At 48.2% G+C, this 17,590-nt stretch overlaps 1 protein-coding gene across 1 annotated transcript; it reads right to left on the reverse strand.

The window, feature by feature from the left end:
- Window positions 1-4,639: 4,639 nt before the first annotated feature.
- On the reverse strand, window positions 4,640-17,354 carry KRT18 (keratin 18). The gene is made up of 7 exons (XM_077329252.1): window positions 16,821-17,354; window positions 10,203-10,285; window positions 9,090-9,246; window positions 8,738-8,902; window positions 8,040-8,165; window positions 6,174-6,397; window positions 4,640-4,881 (listed from the first exon to the last, which is right to left on the reverse strand). Exons 1-7 carry the CDS (start codon window positions 17,259-17,261, stop codon window positions 4,764-4,766), a joined length of 1,314 nt encoding a protein of 437 aa, XP_077185367.1. The 5' UTR covers window positions 17,262-17,354; the 3' UTR covers window positions 4,640-4,763.
- Between the last annotated feature and the right edge of the window lie 236 nt (window positions 17,355-17,590).

Here is a 17,590-nt window from a genome sequence, read left to right on the forward strand (position 1 = left end):
CCCTCTCCAGTCTGCATCCCCAAATCACCAGGAATTCCCCAAACCTGGAGCTGGCAACCTTGGTAGCTGTTATATTCCTGGGTCTTTTCTGCACTCACAGCATTCCAATTATCGGAGAATCCAAGTCGGTATCCCTTTAAATCAAATTCATTCCCTGCACACTGCTGGTCTCTCTCTGAATCATTTGAACCCTCCATTTCTGGAGAAATGTACCTTACGGAGATGGATTTTTCAACTGCATCTAGAACCACGTCACACCTTCCTTTCCTTGCCAGACTAAGATTGCAGAACATCGGTAATGCCTCTGGCCCCAACCACCCTATAGGGCCACTTTATTTTATTTAGAAATTACTCCATCCAATGGCAGACAGACCAGAGATGAATGGAAGCATATCCCAAAAGAAACTAGATAAAGAATTCTATGATCCCTCTAAATCAAATTCATTCCCTGCACACTGCTGGTCTCTCTCTGAATGATTTGAACCCTCCATTCCTGGAGGAATGTGCCTTATGGAAATGGATCTTTCAGCTGCATCTGGAACTACATCGCACCTTCCTTTCCTGGCCAGACTAAGATGGCAGAACGGTCCATCAGTAACGCCCGTCCCCACCCACCCTATAGGGCCACTATGTTATTTAGAAGTGACTCCAGCTAATGACAGACCAGAGATGAATGGAAGCATATCACAAAAGAAACTCAGACCAGGACCTGGGAGGCAAAGCTCTGCTGGTTCCTCCCAAGGGTTAATGTGTATAGCAAGGGGCTAATTCCATCCTGTAGAGGTTGCTAATTGAGCCTCTCTGCTTACCTGGCCCTTATCTTCAAGGCCAGAGATAGGAATGGGATAATTGGCTGAGCATGAGAACCTGCAGCCCACAGGCTGGGAGGGGAAGAATCAAGAGTGATGAGGTAATTTTCTAGAGGGTTCCAACGAGAAGATATTCTGCTTGGATTGCCATCATCCCCTAGGGATGCCAGCCTCATCTCCAGGCAACAGAGATAAGTTCCCCTGGAGAAAATGGCTGTTTTGGATGGTGGACTTCATAGCCTTAGACTCCAGTGAGGTCCCTCCGTGCCCCAAATCCCACCCACCCCTGGCTCCCTTCCCCAAGTCCCCAGGTATTTCCCAACCTACAACTCGCAACCCTAGCACCATTTGATGCCAGTTGGCGAAAAACCTATAATTTGGTTACGAGCCAGGAGAAGAAAGCTAGTTTGGTTCCTGATGGACTGAAGGATGTGGACTTTGATATGCTTCCATTGCAATGGACAGCAACGTAGAGGATGCTTGAGCCACATACGGCCTTTGACTTTGGGACTTTAGTGCCATCTAATGCAGGTTGTATGAGCCTCTTTGTGGCGCAGGGTGGTAAGGCAGCCGACATGCTGTCTGAAGCTCTGACCACGAGGCTGGGAGTTCGATCCCAGCAGCCGGCTCAAGGTTGACTCAGCCTTCCATCCTTCCGAGGTTGGTAAAATTAGTACCCAGCTTGCTTGTTGGGGGGTAAACGGTAATGACTGGGGAAGGGAATGGCAAACCACCCCGTATTGAGTCTGCCATGAAAATGCTAGAGGGCGTCACCCCAGGGGTCAGACATGGCTCGGTGCTTGCACAAGAGGGGATACCTTTACCTTTACCTAATGCAGGTTGTAAATGCGTTAAATATGTAGTTGAGCTAGATTTTCTTGTTTGCTGTATGGTTTTAAAAACATGTGCGAATATTTAAAAAATAAACTCCCTATCTTATCACAAAGATTGTTTTCTTGGGTATACTTGCTCTAAGAACCCATGTGTTCAGGCTTAGATTCCTTGGCATGGTGGCCCCCTATAGGGATCAGGGCCTTTGTGCACAAGTAAATTGAAGAGCTTTCTGGATCTGCAGAGCATTTACTTTGGTGATTCGGGATGGATCCTATCACGGAGCTGGCTACTCAGGTTCTCGGAGTTCTGCAGAATAGTGTGTGTGCATCACCAGACTCTTGGCAAAATTAAAGGAAAGCTTATTGAATAGGTTTAGAAAAAGGGGGCTAGCAATATCGTAGTTCAATGCAGTACAGAATTAAAAGCTATAAAATCCAAAAAAACAATAAAGCTCGATTATACCTGAACTCTCCAGGTGGCTCCTCCTTAGTACCTTCGAGAAAGCAAGCTCCTGCATAAAATTCTCTGCACAGCTACATAGTCCGAAGACCACAAGGGCTCCAAAGTCCAGCTGGTTTCTCTCTTACCCAAGCGCAAGCTGCAGGGATCCCTGCAGGGCAGGACTATCAGGTGCTTCCCCTGGGATCAGTTCATTTACCACCTTGATGGAAAAAGCCAGAACTCCCATCCATCCTCCCATCCTGAATTCACCGGTTTCCCCTAGAAGCAATTAACAAGACAGTATACAGCCTTGGAGCGGCACAGAGCCAGCTGTAAGAAGATACCTATCTACTATCTGCAGCCAATTCACATTCCAAGCAAGACAGGAAAAAGCGGTTGGGGGGGGAACAAGGGATCAAACACTTCTCAAATCCATTAGGCTGGATGGTCAGAGCAGAGTTACCAAAAGCTCTGAGCAGTGTTGCAGAAATGGGGGTTACCCTGGATCAAGAATCAGGCATACAAGCAGATACCAGGAAAGGTGGAAGCACCTGGAAAGAGTCTTGTCTAGGGATTCACATCTATGGTACCACGAAGGCCCCAGGGGCCTCAATGGTATGGTGATATGAAGGGTTCTCAAAATGACAGCTGGGGAAAGCCCTCCTACCCTAAGCTTGCTGTTTCTGGCTCTCAGTGAAGGGGGAAGAAGGTTTAATTATCATCATCATCATCTTTGAGTTATCATGTGGCTGTGTCTGGATGCTGTGACACAGTTTACTAATGTAACAGGATTAACTTTTGCTTATATATTCCTATTGTTATGATGGTCAGTTCTTAGTCTGAAGAAGAGTGCTTGCACTCGAAAGCTCACGTCTTGAATAAATCTTTGTTGGTCTTAAAGGTGCTCCTGGAGTCTAATCATCTTTGAAGCAATGGAAGGCCGGTTGCTGATGGTCTGTCCATCAGAGCAGAGGAATGAGGCGATTTTTGGTAGCTCTGCCTTAGTATGTGTGTTGCTCTTTTGTTCTTACCTCCTGCTGCTATGAAAAACCTTAATCTGCCTCCCTTGATAGACTTGTTGTTGCTCTTCCTAGATTATGTGAGTTTTGATTAGGGTTAGGCCATGGGTCTCAGTTTATACAGGGGAGGTGTGTGAGGCAACACTCCCCTGGCTCCTCCCAAGGGTTAACGCACAAAGAGTTGTTTTTGAATGCCATGCTTTTCACTGCCCGAAGGAGCCTCAAGGCAGCTTATAATTGCCTTGCTTTCCTCTCCCCACAACAGACATGCTGTGAGGCAGGTGAGGCTGAGAGAGCTCTGACAGAACTGTGATGCACCCAAGGTCACCCAGCAGGCCTCATGTAGAAAGCAATATATTTAAAATAGACCCAGCTCTTCTTGAATGGTCACCACTAAATAGGGTTACTAGCCTCCAGATGAGGCTTTGAGATCTCATGGCATTAGATCTCCAGATGAGAGATCAGTTTACCTGGAGAAAATGGTTGCTCTGAGGCAGGGGTGGCCAAACTGTAGCTCTCCAGATATCCCTGGACTACAATTCCCATGAGTCCCCATGGACATCTGGAGAACCAGAGTTTGGCCATCCCTGCTCTATGGCATTGTACCCTGATGAGGTCCCTCGGCAAGAATTTCCTAACCCAGAGCTGGCAATTCTGTCATCTACTCGTTTTTAGGTGGAATTCTTCATAATTTTTCTTGTCACCACCTTTCCTAGGATTCCAACTGATCTTCAGGCAACACATTCAGAGGTACTAAGCTTCTAAATCCCAGAGCCAAGAGGCAACAACAGGAGAAGGCCTCCGTCTCTATGCGCTGTTGTTGGCCAACCAGAGGAACTGCTTGGCCACAGTGTGAGACAGGATGCTGGACTAGATGGACCACTGGTCTGGTCCAGCAGGGCTCTTATGTTCTTCTCAGGGGAAGGTCTCGGCCTCTATGCCCTGCTGTTTGTCCCCAAAAGGAACTGATTGGCCACTACGTGAGACAGGATGCTCGACTAGATGGACCACTGGCCTGATCCAGCAGGGCTCTTCTTATGTTCTTCTCAGGGGAAGGCCTCAGCCTCTCTGCTCTGTTATTGGCCCTTCAGAGGAACTGCTTGGCCACCGTGTGAGACAGGATGCTGGACTAGATGGACCACTGGCCTGATTCAGCAGGGCACTTCTTATGTTCTTCTCAGGGGAAGGCCTCAGCCTCTCTGCTCTGTTATTGGACCTTCAGAGGAACTGGTTGGCCACAGTGTGAGACAGGATGCTGGACTAGATGGACCACTGGTCTTTTCCAGCAGGATTCTTCTGATATTCTTAACAAAGATCAGTTCCTCTGGAGGAAAATGGCTGTTTTGGAAGGTGGACTCTCTGCAGAGTCCCGCCCCTCCCCAAACCCTGCCCTCCCCCAACTCCACCCCCAAACTCCCCAGCCCAGAGCTGGCAACCTTCCTTCGCCTGATGTTATAATAAGGCCACTCCCTCTAATATATGAACCCTGGGCCGTTTTATTAAACAGGTGGATGAATAACTCAAATACGGAGTCGGTTCATGTTAGCAGTGTTTTATTGAATGGCACTCCCCAGTCCCTCTCAAGGATAAAGGTAATTTCTGTTGCTGGGGGAGGCATTTCCTGCCATGCGCGGCTGGGGGTGGGTGGGACGGAGGGACATCAATGCTTCATCATTTTGCTCTGGGTTGTTTCGGAGACCACTTTGCCATCGACGACTGTGGTGGTGTGGATTTTCTGGGTGGTTTGCATGGTGCTTTCCAACAAGGCGTCTTTCAGGCTGGGGGGGGGGGGGGGACAAGAGCAGGAGGAAAATACAGGCAGTGAGCAAGAGACAAGTGAATCCCGGCTCTGTACAAAGACTGTGACACATTTTAGCATCCCCAGTTTTACAGGCTGTACTCTAAAGACAAGCCCAGTGGTGCACCCAGTGCTATAGAGCAGGGGTAGTCAACCTGTGGTCCTCCAGATGTCCATGGATTACAATTCCCATGAGCCCCTGCCAGCGTTTGCTGGCAGGGGCTCATGGGAATTGTAGTCCATGGACATCTGGAGGACCACAGGTTGACTACCCCTACTATATAGTCAGACCAGTTTAAGGAATTCTAGAATCCTAACATCCATTCTGAATAAGACATAGCCAAAACCTACAAGATTCAGCAACGTCCCAGGTCTGTCTAAAACTGCAAAGACTGCGGAGGGTCTTTTGTTTGTATTCTCCTTAAGAGGATACATGGGTAATAAATTCATTTCCGTAACGCCACAGAGGAGGGTGCCCACTGGGCCTCTGCATGAGTCACTGCTACCGGCTTCCTTCCAGTCAGGCTCTGCCGGGATGGGTAATTCTGCCACGAGTCTCCGTGGGATGGGGCTGAATGATCCCCATTACTCCCAGTGCGAAGACATAGCAGAAATACCTATGCTCAGAGGATGTTCAGCAGAACAGTGAGTTCTGCAAATACACATTGAAGGTTCCTCCAAGCCGAAGCAGCTCTGATCCTTTAGACTGGAAGAAAGTTAAAATTTAATAAGAGGAAGCAGGCCTCTTTTAAAATTTAGAATCAAGCAATTGTCAAGTATAAGAGAAAAGGGGAGCCAGCCACCTAGAACAGAATAGCAGGGCCGCCTCTCAACCAGAGGTCCCCAACGTGGGGCCCACGTGCTCCATGGTATGTGCTGACATCTCTCCTGATACCCGCCAAGTATTTTTAGAAAATGGGTGGGGCCTGGTGAAGCTTTGGCACAGCAGGGCTCCTGATTGGCCTCCGGAGATCTGATCTGCTGTGCAAATTAAAATGCATCCTGTTCTGACTAAAATAATAATGAGTTGCTATTAGATTTCCGTAGGATCACTCCCTGGCATGCTGTGGTTGGCTCCGCCTCCTGTGGTAGCCATTTTGTGGTTGGCTCCACCTCCTACAGCAGCCATTTTGTTCTTGTGTCAGAATGTCAACAATGCCTGCAGGCTACAAATAGCTGGGGACTCCTGCTCTGAACTGCATGGGTTGAGGCCTTTGCTTTGCCATTCCTCCAGCTCTGGAACGGAGAGAGAGAAAAAGAAAAGATGCTCACCTCAGCTCCTCTCCGCCCTCCAGCAGGTGTCTGTAGGTCGCGATCTCAGCCTCCAGTTTGTCCTTGATGTTCAGCAGGGCCTGATACTCCTCGGCCTGGCGCTGCACATCATTCCGCACCTGCGTCAGCTCGGCTTCGACCCGCAGCAGGATTCCGTTGAGCTGTTCCATCTGCATTCCATAGCGGGTTTCCACCTCATGCAGGTTAGCCTCCAGACCAGCCCTCTGTCAAAGGGGAATTCTACGTTATTCTTATTCTTTTCAGCAGAGGGCTGGTCCAACCTTCGTATTATTCGCAAGCTGCATTTCTGTATCATCTCTTGCCTCCAACTGGGAACATGGAATCTGTGGCTACGGTGGTTGAACGTAACCCCCTCTGAGCCACTTCCCTCCCCAAAAAGCTAGGCGTGTTTCTACAGCATGTCCCTGCTTTGGAAAAAACAAGACCTATTTCACAGATGGGGCTGACCCACAACAGGGTCTCTCTCACACATGTTCTGAAGGAGACTACAAATTCCGCATGCATATATTGCCACTCCTTTCTGCAGACTCATAGAGGGACAACTGACCACTTAGCTTGGTGTAGAGGTTAAGAGTGGCAGCTTCTAATCTGGAGAACCGGGTTTGATTCCCCGCTCCTCCTCCACAGGCAGCCAGCTGGGTGACCTTGGGCTAGTCCTGTTAGAGGTGTTCTCACAGAGCAGTTCTGCCAGAGCTTTCTCAGCCCCACCTACCTCGCAAGTGTCTATTGTGGGGAGAGGAAGGGAAGGCAATTGCAAGCTGCTTTGGGACTCCTTCGGGTGGTAAACCAATTTTTCCTCTTCTTCTCATGCTTAGCCTTTCAAGTGTGTTTTCAGCGTTCAAAGTGCTTTTTGTAAGGTTACCTTGGGCTATATCCACATATTGAACCACCTGGTGGTGAATCATAGTCCACCACAGTCGGTATAGTCTACTCAGACAAGTAACAGCTCTCCAGGGTCTCAGGCAGAAATTTTGCCACCTACTGCCATATCCTTTAACTGGAGATACCGGGGATTGAACCTGGGACCTTCGGCATGCCAAGCAGAGGCTCTACCACTGAGCCACAGCTCCTCCTCCATTGGATGATATTGTACTATGGCAGGCATTTGCAATTGGATCGTCCCATGTAGGTAAGATAGCCCCCTTGCACAGGACGGCTAGAGCACAATGATCGTGCAGTTTGCAATGACACAGGCTATCAAAACAAGATGTCTGTAATATTGTTCCCATTTTGCACATGAAAACCTGAGAGAGAGAGCAGTTTGTCTAAGGGAGCTCAGGGAGTCCATGGCAGAGGCAAGATTTGAACTGGGGACTTCTCAGATCTTCATGCGTTCAAGATACCACATCAACATAACATCCATGTCCTTTGAGGGTAGAGCTTGCTCTTTGGCCCCCAAGGCTGGCAGTTCACTTTAGCCCAGTGGTGTCCAAACTGTGGCTCTCCTCCAGATGTCCATGGGCTACAATACCCATGAGCCCCTGCTGGCAGGGGCTCATGGGTATTGTAGTCCATGGACATCTGGAGGAGAGCCACAGTTTGGCCACTCCCGACAAGCTTGTTCACCTCTTTTAAAAAACTCCCCAAGGTTTAGTTCTGAAATCCATTTTCAGTGCCTTGGATGTGTTAAATAATAATTTGGGTTTTTTAAAGGAATGGCTTTAACCCGTGCAGGATACATTCCCCTTCAGCCTACGGAGCTTTTTCCTCATAGACCTTGAATGCCGACGACAGCTAAATTGTGAAGCGATATTATTGAGTATGCTGCTGCTGGTACTGCTTTTGGATTTCAAGATTTGTTCCCCTTAGAACCCAGAGAGTCTCCCCGTAGGTGTGCATCCATACCAGGTTGCGCAGGGAATCCAGTTCAATTTCCAGCGTCTGGATGGTGCGACGCAGGTCGGTGATCGTGGTGCGGGCACTTTCGATCTCTTTGGTATTCTGGGTGATGATGGTGGTGCTCTCGGTGATCTAGGAGAGAGTCACAACGTTAGGATTACTTCCCGGGGATCTCGCCCCTGTCCAATCCCTGTCCCAAGGATAAATTCAAAGTACCCTGGCAAATGTTTGGGTTGAAAGAGAACAATTTCCATTCCAGCAGCAAGGGGGGGAAGCCCTCAAGAACGTAAAAGCCCTGCTGGTTTGTGAAGTCCTACATTCTGAGATTCCATTTATGTCTATTTATATGCGAATAGTCATCAATAGACTTCTCACCTATGAATGTGGCTAATTTCTTTTTAAAGCCAGGTAAGTTGAGAGTCACCCTGACCTGGATAGCCTAAGCTAGCCTGATATCATCAGATTGATGAAGCTAAGCAGGGTTGCCCCTGGTTAGAATTTGGATGGGAGACCACCAAAGAAGTCTATGGTCCTTACGCAATGGAAAACCACTTGTACTCTTCTCTTGCCTTAAAATATCCTACAGGCTGGTGATATTGGTTGTGACTTGATGGCCTTTTCTACTCCCAATGAGTTAGTGGCCATGCTATGTTTTGTGTCTGTGAATTTCATCTCTAGCAAGGTCCAGAAGTTGCTTCTCTTACCTGCTGGCTCCAGTACTTGTCCAGATCCTCCAGGTTCTTCTGAGCCAGAACATCATACTGCGCCCGGATCTCTGCCATTATCTTGGCCAGATCCTGTGTTTTGGGAGCGTCCACTTCCACCGTCAGCCCTGAGTTGGCAATCTGAGCCTGCAAGTTGTTGACCTCCTAGATGGGGAGAAAGACATGGAATCAACCAAGGTAGACTATGAAGGCAAACAACCTTCCTGGTTGACAACGTACTGGCACTGTCCATAAGTGGCCTGCATCACCATCAACTAGAGGAAAGGGCTTATTCCCCAACACCTTGACCTCCCAGTGCCCGATTGCCCCATGCCTGTAGCTCAAGACTCACATCCTGGTGGTTCTTCTTCATAAAGACCAGCTCCTCCTTGAGAGATTCAATTTCACTCTCCAGCTGCAGGCGGCTCATGTTGGTATCGTCGATGACCTTACGGAGTCCGTGGATGTCATTTTCCACTGACTGACGGATAGCCAGTTCAGCCTCGTACCTAGGTTTGAAGAGGGAACAGATGAAGTCTTTGCCGTGCTTAGGGCTGCGTGTACAGCATGATTTTAGGGAAGTGCAGAAAGGGCTAATGCTTTCTGAAGTTTTTAAAATAAAGACTCCTCTCCAAATTCCCAGGGGATTTGAGGGTGGGAAGGGCGCTCAGTGATGATGTGATGTCACTCTAGGACTTCTTTTTCACCAAACTCTATGATATACCATAGAGTCTATTCTCTGAAGGTGTCATTTCTTCCAAGGGAAGTGATTTATGTAATCTGGAGATCAACTATAATTGTCAGTCAGGCGAAGGGGAGGGGGAGGTGGCTGCTACCCCTATGGCTTTTGATCTGCTAGAAAGGAGAAATGCCGGTCATTGGAAATGGGATCCCTGTAGATGGTACATAAGGTGCCCTGGAAGTGCTTGAATTTCTATAGAACAGGGGTGGCCAAACTGTGGCTCTCCATACATCTGTGGACTACAATTCCCATGAGCCCCAATTCATTATTATTGTTAGGTGGTAGGAAAAAAAAACATTATTTGCTTTGTCTTTGTAGAATAGTTCTCAAGAAGACTCGGAACAAGTCAAAACCTATAATTACTGGGAATCGCTTGACTGCTATAGTTTTGTATTTCTAAATAATATGTTTAATTGCTTCCTTGGACTGTTACCAATTTTTTTTATCCTTCCCCAAATTTAGGGAGTTTCTTTTGGCAAAGAGCACAGCCTATTGATCAAGATTCACATTAGTGACCACATTAAATAATATTTTGATTTTCTGCTAGCCTCAAACGATTTTTCCTCCTTTCTATTGTCCAACTTATACCTTTTGGCTTCCTTGTTTGGTTCCCCAGCTTTTAAAGACTCCAGCAGTCATAAACTGCTTAGGATGTGAACTACTCTGCTCATTAGCGGGGAATTACAAGGAAACATTTTCAGCGACTGGGGAAACCACACTCACTTGACGCGGAAATCGTCGGCGGCCAAACGAGCGTTGTCAATCTGCAGGACGACGCGGGCGTTATCCACGGTACTGTCAAAGATCTGCAGGGAGGGGGAGAACCGCAAGGCATAGGGGTGAGCATCATGAGAGACGAAGCAAAGTCCACTAGTCCTTCGTAAGGATGCTAACTGGACTGAAAGGAACGGCTTAGCTGAGCTGTATGCTTTTAAGAGCAGCCTTCAGGAAATGACTTTTTTCAGATCATGCAGAATGCATTGTGCTCTTAAAGGCACAGGAGCAGGGGACTATGAGAAATTTGGCAACCCTAAGCCTGTGCAGTCGTGGACAGAGTTTGGCCAGCAGCCTGTCACTCAAAGATGTTATTCGAGAACCAACTCCGAGTCCCGCAACCAGATGAGCTGCCAAATCTTCTCTTTTTCCTCAATCAGGGGAGGGTGGTGCAACCTGAACTTTCTGGTTTCCTGCCAACTTACACAGTACCCATTGTTTGTCTAAGCCAACACAGGTGCAATTCACCTTGGGTTCCCAAGGTAACGGCGTGGCTTGGGAAACCAAGTTTCTTAAAGGGACAGACGCCTCTTTATTCAAGCAGGGATGCGGCTGCCGTTTCCCTCCATAATACCAAAACACACTTCGTCCCTTACCTTGCTAAGGATATGTATGGCATCAGCCACAGCTGCCCAAGGTGTGGCTGGACCGGGAAATTGCAGATTCTGCTTGCAGGCAGCTCTGCCACTAATCCCTTAATTGATATGATTTGCAAGTAAAGTGCCATTTGTGTTGGATGAGGCTCAGTTGTGGATCCGGGAGCCTTGAATGTTTACTCCCTCCCCACCATAGGAGCCAGCAGATGATTCTGGGCCAGTGCCTGTTTCTCAACCTGTTCTACCTCGCAGGGCTGGTGCAGGGATCCGTATGGAGGGAGGTTGACACATGTATGCTTCTGCCCCAGACAAGAATGGGGGTCAAAAAGAAAATTAAGTGGGCCTTGCGTTTTCATGCCGTGTTTTTAAATCTTGCTTTCAGGTTGCTGGTTTTTATTGTATGTTATTAGTAGTGAGAGTTTGCCTCAGATGGGGTAGGTTTTTCTGTAGGGAGGTATAAGTAAGAAAATTTCTGTAATCATAAACAGCCATTCTAAGAATGCCATCTATTTCGCAGGCCAGAATGACAGAAAATTCTGATCCATGAAATATTTGCATGGGTACTTCAGGTTCCACTGACCTCATTTAACCCACAGGATCAGAGAGATATCTTAATAGGATTGCCAACTGATTGCCATCACCCCAATGGGGAACTCCTGTGCTTTGAACAACAGTTCAAGTTGAGGACAGTAGCAGAGGAAGATCTCAGCTTGAATCCAGTGGCATCTTTAAGACCTACACAGTTGAATACCCAGAATTAAACTTGGTCCTAAAGGTGCCACTGGACTCAAAATTTGTCCTATTCAGACTAGAACGGCTACCCACCTGATTTTAACTTGTTCTCAGTATCATGGGAAACCTCACCTGGGGATGCCAGTCCCCAGGTGGGACTTGGGGATCCCCTGGAAGTATAGCTCATTTCCAGGCTAAAGAGTTTCATTCCCCAAGAGAAAATGGCTGCTTGGGAGGGGGGACTCCATAGCATTAGACTCCCCTGAGGTCCCTCCCTGCCCCAAATCCCACCCATTCCCAGCTCCTCGCCCATCAGAGGTGGCCACCTAGATTCAACTCATGATTGCTACAGATGAGCCGCTATTAAAGGGATAAAAAGAGACAGTTCTAAGCTGGGCAAACCTAGTCCAGTGTGTTGAGCTTGAAGACAGAATACATGGAACCTTTGAATACAAAGTGCGGTCTTTGTTATTGAGGAAGGCTCCCCGCCCCCCTTCAAAATGTACATCTTTTCCCACCACTCAGTGCTGGGAAAAAGCTTCCTCTTTTAAACATTTGTCACTCAGGCCAGTGCTGAAAAGCTCAACCACCTTCTGGAAGGTGGAGAGGGGGACACCTTTTTAATACAGGGAAGCTTGCAATGTCTGAAAAGGCCCTTTGTTTCTCACAGGAACAAGAACAGGAAATGTGTGAGAGGCTGTCTGGAGCTTTGGGTGTGTGCCACGCAAGCATATCATGAAACGCAAATAAATCAAGGTCTTTAATGAGGCCTGTTGTCCCTGTCGCCGCCATGTCGCTGCCCACAAGGCAAATGGCCGATTCTCCTTCACTGCTGCTTGGGCCTGGAACTCTCTCCTACGTGTTTAGAAGAGCTGAATTTTGTTTTTTATTTTGTACCCTGCTTTTTACTCCGCAAAGTAGTCTCAAAGCAGCTTCCCTTCCTCACCCCACAACAGCTGCTCTGTGAACGTAGGTGAGGCTGAGAGAGCTCTGAGAGAACTGCTCTGCAAGAACAGTCCTAAAAGAACTGTGACTGGCCCAAGGTCACCCAGTTGGCTGCATGTGGAGGAGGAGTGGAGAATCAAACCCAGTTGTCCTTATATTTAACCACTACTCCAAAACTGGGTCTTACACATCCTGCAGAATCTAATGGAGCCGAGCTCTGATCTGAGGTAAAACATCATTTTGGGGCCCTCCTGCTGCTGCCCCACATGCAGACAGTGGGAAACACATCATGTAAGTGCATGGAATATTTTAAAAATATTCTATGTGTTATAAAGTGTGGTATTTAATTGTGACAAATTCATTATGAACCAGGAATGAGACGGGGAAAAAAGGTTCTGGACTCTAGGAGCCACTGCCCTCGAGGTCAAAGGTCAGATGGGCAAAACCTTGTCCACTAACTTTAGGCAATATGAACCAGTAAGCTGGGGATCCCCAGTCACACGGGGGCTCCAGGGCAATTTGCCCCCCTTTCCGAAATAGAATTTCAAAACAAAAATATTGTGTCTTCTTCACACACATACACACATGATTAGCCATAACCTTTGAAGCTCACCCTGCTAGAGAAATTCAGCTTTATTATTGAACCTGGTAATGCAAAGGGAACTTGGAATGGTTAGATCCCTGGCCTAGCATCCACAAAGTGAGAATATTGTGGTTTAGTAGACAGGACTGTTAAATTTTCATGAAAATTCCAGGGACAGTATACCTGAAAACGACCCCCCCCCCATCCCCTTCCCATCTCTCTTTCCCGTGAGACCTTTATTCTGTCTTTTCTCTTTGGCTGCTCTGACCACACCCTCCCACTCAGTTCCTTTGCCTTTTGTCCTGGACACCTGTCCTTGCCAGGTGCAAATCGGGTTCCTACTTCTCTTTTTTTTTTTGCCCTCTGTTTGCTAATTCATTAGATATGACTCAGAACAAATTTGCCCCCCTTCCCTTTCCAGGAAGGGCTGTCCTTTGAGCCCTGCTAATAGCCAGGGGTTGGGAATTTTCCTGGCAGGCCTCCCGTTTTCCCAACGGCTGCAGGACTGAGTAGACATCCAGCAGTTGCATCTGCAGGCCAGGTAGAGCTTCACCTGTTGATTTTTACCTGTAGGGCTTTTGACACTCAAGGCTTCTGACTGACTATCAGAGTCTGAATTGGCTGTTGCTTTAGCATCTGTCACCACCCCAAAAGAAGAATCAACACCATGTTAATAAAGTCAAGCTGTGGCAACATTTTTGTGGACGGCTCCGCCTCCTGCAGCAGCCATCTTGTGCCCTCCATTTTGTTAATGTGCACATCCTGCTGGGTCAGAATTCCAAATGTCACTCAAAAGTCCCTGGAGTGCTTCTGGGCATGTGCAGAGTGTATGCTTTCCCCCCTTCAGACTTCTACAGTTTAACAGTTGTGCAAGTGGCTAAATTCCTGGTGAAAGTCCACCTCACCACTGAATTTCGATCTTAGGTAATGTTTGAGTCACCATATTTCTGCCTGCAGTCATGTACTACCCAGCCAGGTAGAAAAGTTGGTGCTCCTCACCGGGTGTCTCTGAGGTTAGAGTTTCCAGGCACAAATTCTAGAGTGGGATACACTCTGGAAATTCTCGTTTTACAAATCAAGCACTGAAACCTTCCTACAACTGCAATTTGGTTGATAATTAACTTGCAAGTAGAGTTTGTTGACCCTTGGATCAAAGAAGTCAGAGAGAGAGTGAGAGATTTGCATATCCCTCGTTTTCATCCCACCCTTGGTTATCCCCTCCTCCAGTTTATGTTCACAACAACCCTGTGAGGTAGGTTAGGCCAAGAACGAGTGACTGGCCCAAGATCACCCTGCGAGCTTCTATGGCACAGAGGGATAATGTGAAGTTGCATCTCCCCTGTTCTACTTGGCTGGTCTAACCACCGTGCTACTCCTATATATTGTGGAGCATGTTTTGAGCAGGAAGAAACCATCAAAAAGCTTTTAAGCAAGACTCTATCCATAATTTCTAACTTCTGTCCCTAATTAGGACAACTGGGTTCACCCTGATCCCACAGAGCCAGTTGGTTTCCATGGGACTAGCTTCACCTGTTGAACTGTGAACATTTGCATCTCCAGCTGTGGTTCACGGCATTAGTTGGTGGGGGGGGGCACTGTAGAGCATTATAATTCTTCCTGAGTAGATTCCTATTCAGCACTGAATTGTGAACAACTGTAGCATCGTAACTTGAGCGTACAAGACAACACATTTGTTGTTTTTCCTTAGCCTTAAGCTTAGCTTACTGAACAGTGAGAGAAAGGCACTCTGCACGTGCTCCAAAGTACCTTTGTCTGATAGGTTTTTGCCAGATTTCAGGGTTCCTATGAAGTCTTGACTGCACATAACATCCTCCTTATCAATCTGTAAAATTCTACCCTCTTTACTGGGGGGTGGGGGTGGGGGGGTGGCACACAGTGAACCTGACCCAAGGCCAAGAAGGTGGAGCTGATCTATGCCTGCCAGGTACCTGGAAGCCCCTCACTGAATTAACAGGGGAAATCACTCAGTGAATTCTCAAATGTGGAATGAGATTCTAAACTGGACTAATATGGAAGTAGAACAAAGGGGTCATCTCCCCAGGGGTGACACAAGGCTGAGCGTCCAGTTGAAGATTTCTCCTATTTGTGCCTGTAGCCTGGGCCTCTGACTCCTTAGCAGTTCAGGTTGCCACCTTTTCAAGCCACCCCTATCCTTGCACCTTGCAAAACAGGGACGATCCAGGAATATGGTTCTTCCCCACTGTCCCGAGAAAAGTTTCGCTTTCTGATTCCTGCATGGGACGCTCCTTGCAAGGCGGGGCACTTTGAAAAACTGAATGACCTCTTGGCTGGCTTATGGCGAGGAACCCTGTGGGAGTTTGTGCTTTTATGCATGCTGAATAATGCAATTTCAATCCACTTCAGCGACTGCTTGTAGGCGGATTTTGATTTCACACAGTAAAATCCAGCTGCAAATTGTAGTGAAAGTGCATTATTTATTGTGTGGAAGTACCATGTGTTTTGACCTTGCCTGGTTCCATGTCATGCCCCTGGTATTCCTTAGTGGTCTCCTAACAAAATACTGGGCAGGGCCGACCCTGTGAAGATGGGAGGGCACTATATGTTTTCTCTTCCCCTTTTAAGGAGAAAGTTATGTGGTTCCATTGCTCTTTTGCTCTTCCCTCTATGTTAGGCTGTCAAATGACCACCCCAGTTTGACCCCCCCCTTGCTTTAACAGAGGTTTGCTCTGCAGAAACCATCAGGTGAAATATCTTTGTGACATTAAGCTGAATATCACAGTGCTGTCGAAAGGTAAAAGAGTCAGCCGTTCTAACCTTGAGCCCCACAACCCTTCCTTGTTCAGCATCTACAGCCACACCGCCTGGTTGGACTTTGGAAAGGCTGTAAGTTATCTTGTAAGATTTCTGCAAACGTACATTCCTCTTTTGTTCGCTCAAGGTCCGTGGCAGCACCCAGAACTGATACACTATTCAGCATTACTGAAGTCTCTTGAGGATTCCTTCCCGTACAGTCTAGGTGATTTTTTTTACAACAGCCCTGTAATGCAGGTCAGCATCTCTGCACTGAAGCAATAATATGGTCAAGACTACACAGCATATATTTATTTTTTTTAATGCTAGTTTGCACACACTAGAGCGATCCCCAGATTGACCCAGACAGCCAAGGCTCACTTGTTGTCAGATCTGGGAAGCTAAGCAGCATCTGCCCTGGTTAGTATTTGGATGTCAGACCACCAAGGGAAGTCCAGGGTTACCACTTGGAAGAAGGCAACGGCAAACCACCTCTGAATGTCTCCTCTGGGAAACCATATGGGATCGCCATAAGCTGGCTTGTAACTTGATGGCAAAAACAGAGGGAGAGAGATTCCAAAACATGTGCAGAGTACTAATTCTAGGAGAGATCAGGAACAGTTTGCTAATTATTCTTGGGACATCATTATAGGTTAAACTGTTCTCACCCCAATCTTCCCACTGTTAGATCTCTGCTGTTAAACCACCAATGAATTCCTGGAGGACTCTGCCCTTGAGTACTTTCCTCTACTGGACTTTCCTCTACTGCCAGCAGTGCATAAACCCCTCCGATCACAACTCAGAAATGGGGTTGCAGGTAAGACAGAGCTTTAAACCTATACGTATGCGCTGAGTTAATTTGGCCCCCATGCACCTTTTCAACGCACACACAGCAGAGAGGGGACGCGCCAGGGCCAGGCGGCCGCGTGTCTTTCTCACCTGATTCTTGAGGTCCTCGATGATGTCGAAGTAGTGGCTCCAGTCCCGGGTGCTGGGCCCTTTCTTCTCCATGTACTCTCGGATCTGGATCTCCAGCTTCCGGTTCCCGGCCTCCAGGCTGCGCACCTTCTCCAGGTAGCTGGCCAGGCGGTCGTTCAGGTCTTGCATGGTCTCCTTCTCGTTCTGGACCACCCCGGAGCCTGAGAAGGAGAAGCTGCTGCCGTAGCCCCCTCCGTAGCCCCCCATGCCACCTCCGTAGCTTGAGCCCAGGGTGGAGGACCGGGAGACCGAGATCCTAGAGCCAGAGCCCCCGGCTCCGGCGTAGACGCTGGCGGCGCTGGCCATGGGGGCATACCTCTTGGAGGAGATGACACTCTGGGTGGTGGTGGTGCTAACAGGCCTGAAACTGCTGGACTGGATGGTGGAACGTGAGTAGCTCATTTTGCCAGAACAGGTAGGGTGGAAGAGCGGAAAGGCCGGAGTCTGCTGCTCAGAGCTGGAAAGTGTGTGGACGCTCAGCCTGGTGGAGAGTGGAATTTATAGCCAGGAGCTGAGAGGAGGCAGCAGGGAGGGGAGCTCCTGGCCGTCTCGCCTGCCCCACCTCCTCCAGGCTGTGCGTGCTCAGGGGAAGGTGGGGCCAGTGATAATCCTGGGCCGGCTCTCGGTGTTTTTGCAGACTGGGGGCTGGGTTGCTTGAGCCTCTGGACCCAGCGAGGAAGGGCAGGAGCCTAAATCCTTGGCGTCTGATGGCAAAGCCTCTCTTGTTTTGC

The sequence above is a fragment of the Paroedura picta genome, chromosome 3 (assembly GCF_049243985.1).
Source record: "Paroedura picta isolate Pp20150507F chromosome 3, Ppicta_v3.0, whole genome shotgun sequence".
Lineage (NCBI taxonomy): Eukaryota > Metazoa > Chordata > Lepidosauria > Squamata > Gekkonidae > Paroedura > Paroedura picta.

What these genes read in the sequence shown, in the direction of transcription:
- KRT18 (XM_077329252.1), bottom strand. Translation starts at nt 17,261, where the DNA reads ATGAGCTACTCACGTTCCACCATCCAGTCCAGCAGTTTCAGGCCTGTT. An exon ending in GCCGACGATTTCCGCGTCAA is followed by an intron (nt 9,247 to 10,202) that starts GTGAGTGTGGTT and finishes CTTCAAACCTAG; the next exon opens with GTACGAGGCTGAACTGGCTA. An exon ending in TGGATTCCCTGCGCAACCTG is followed by an intron (nt 6,398 to 8,039) that starts GTATGGATGCAC and finishes CCCCTTTGACAG; the next exon opens with AGGGCTGGTCTGGAGGCTAA.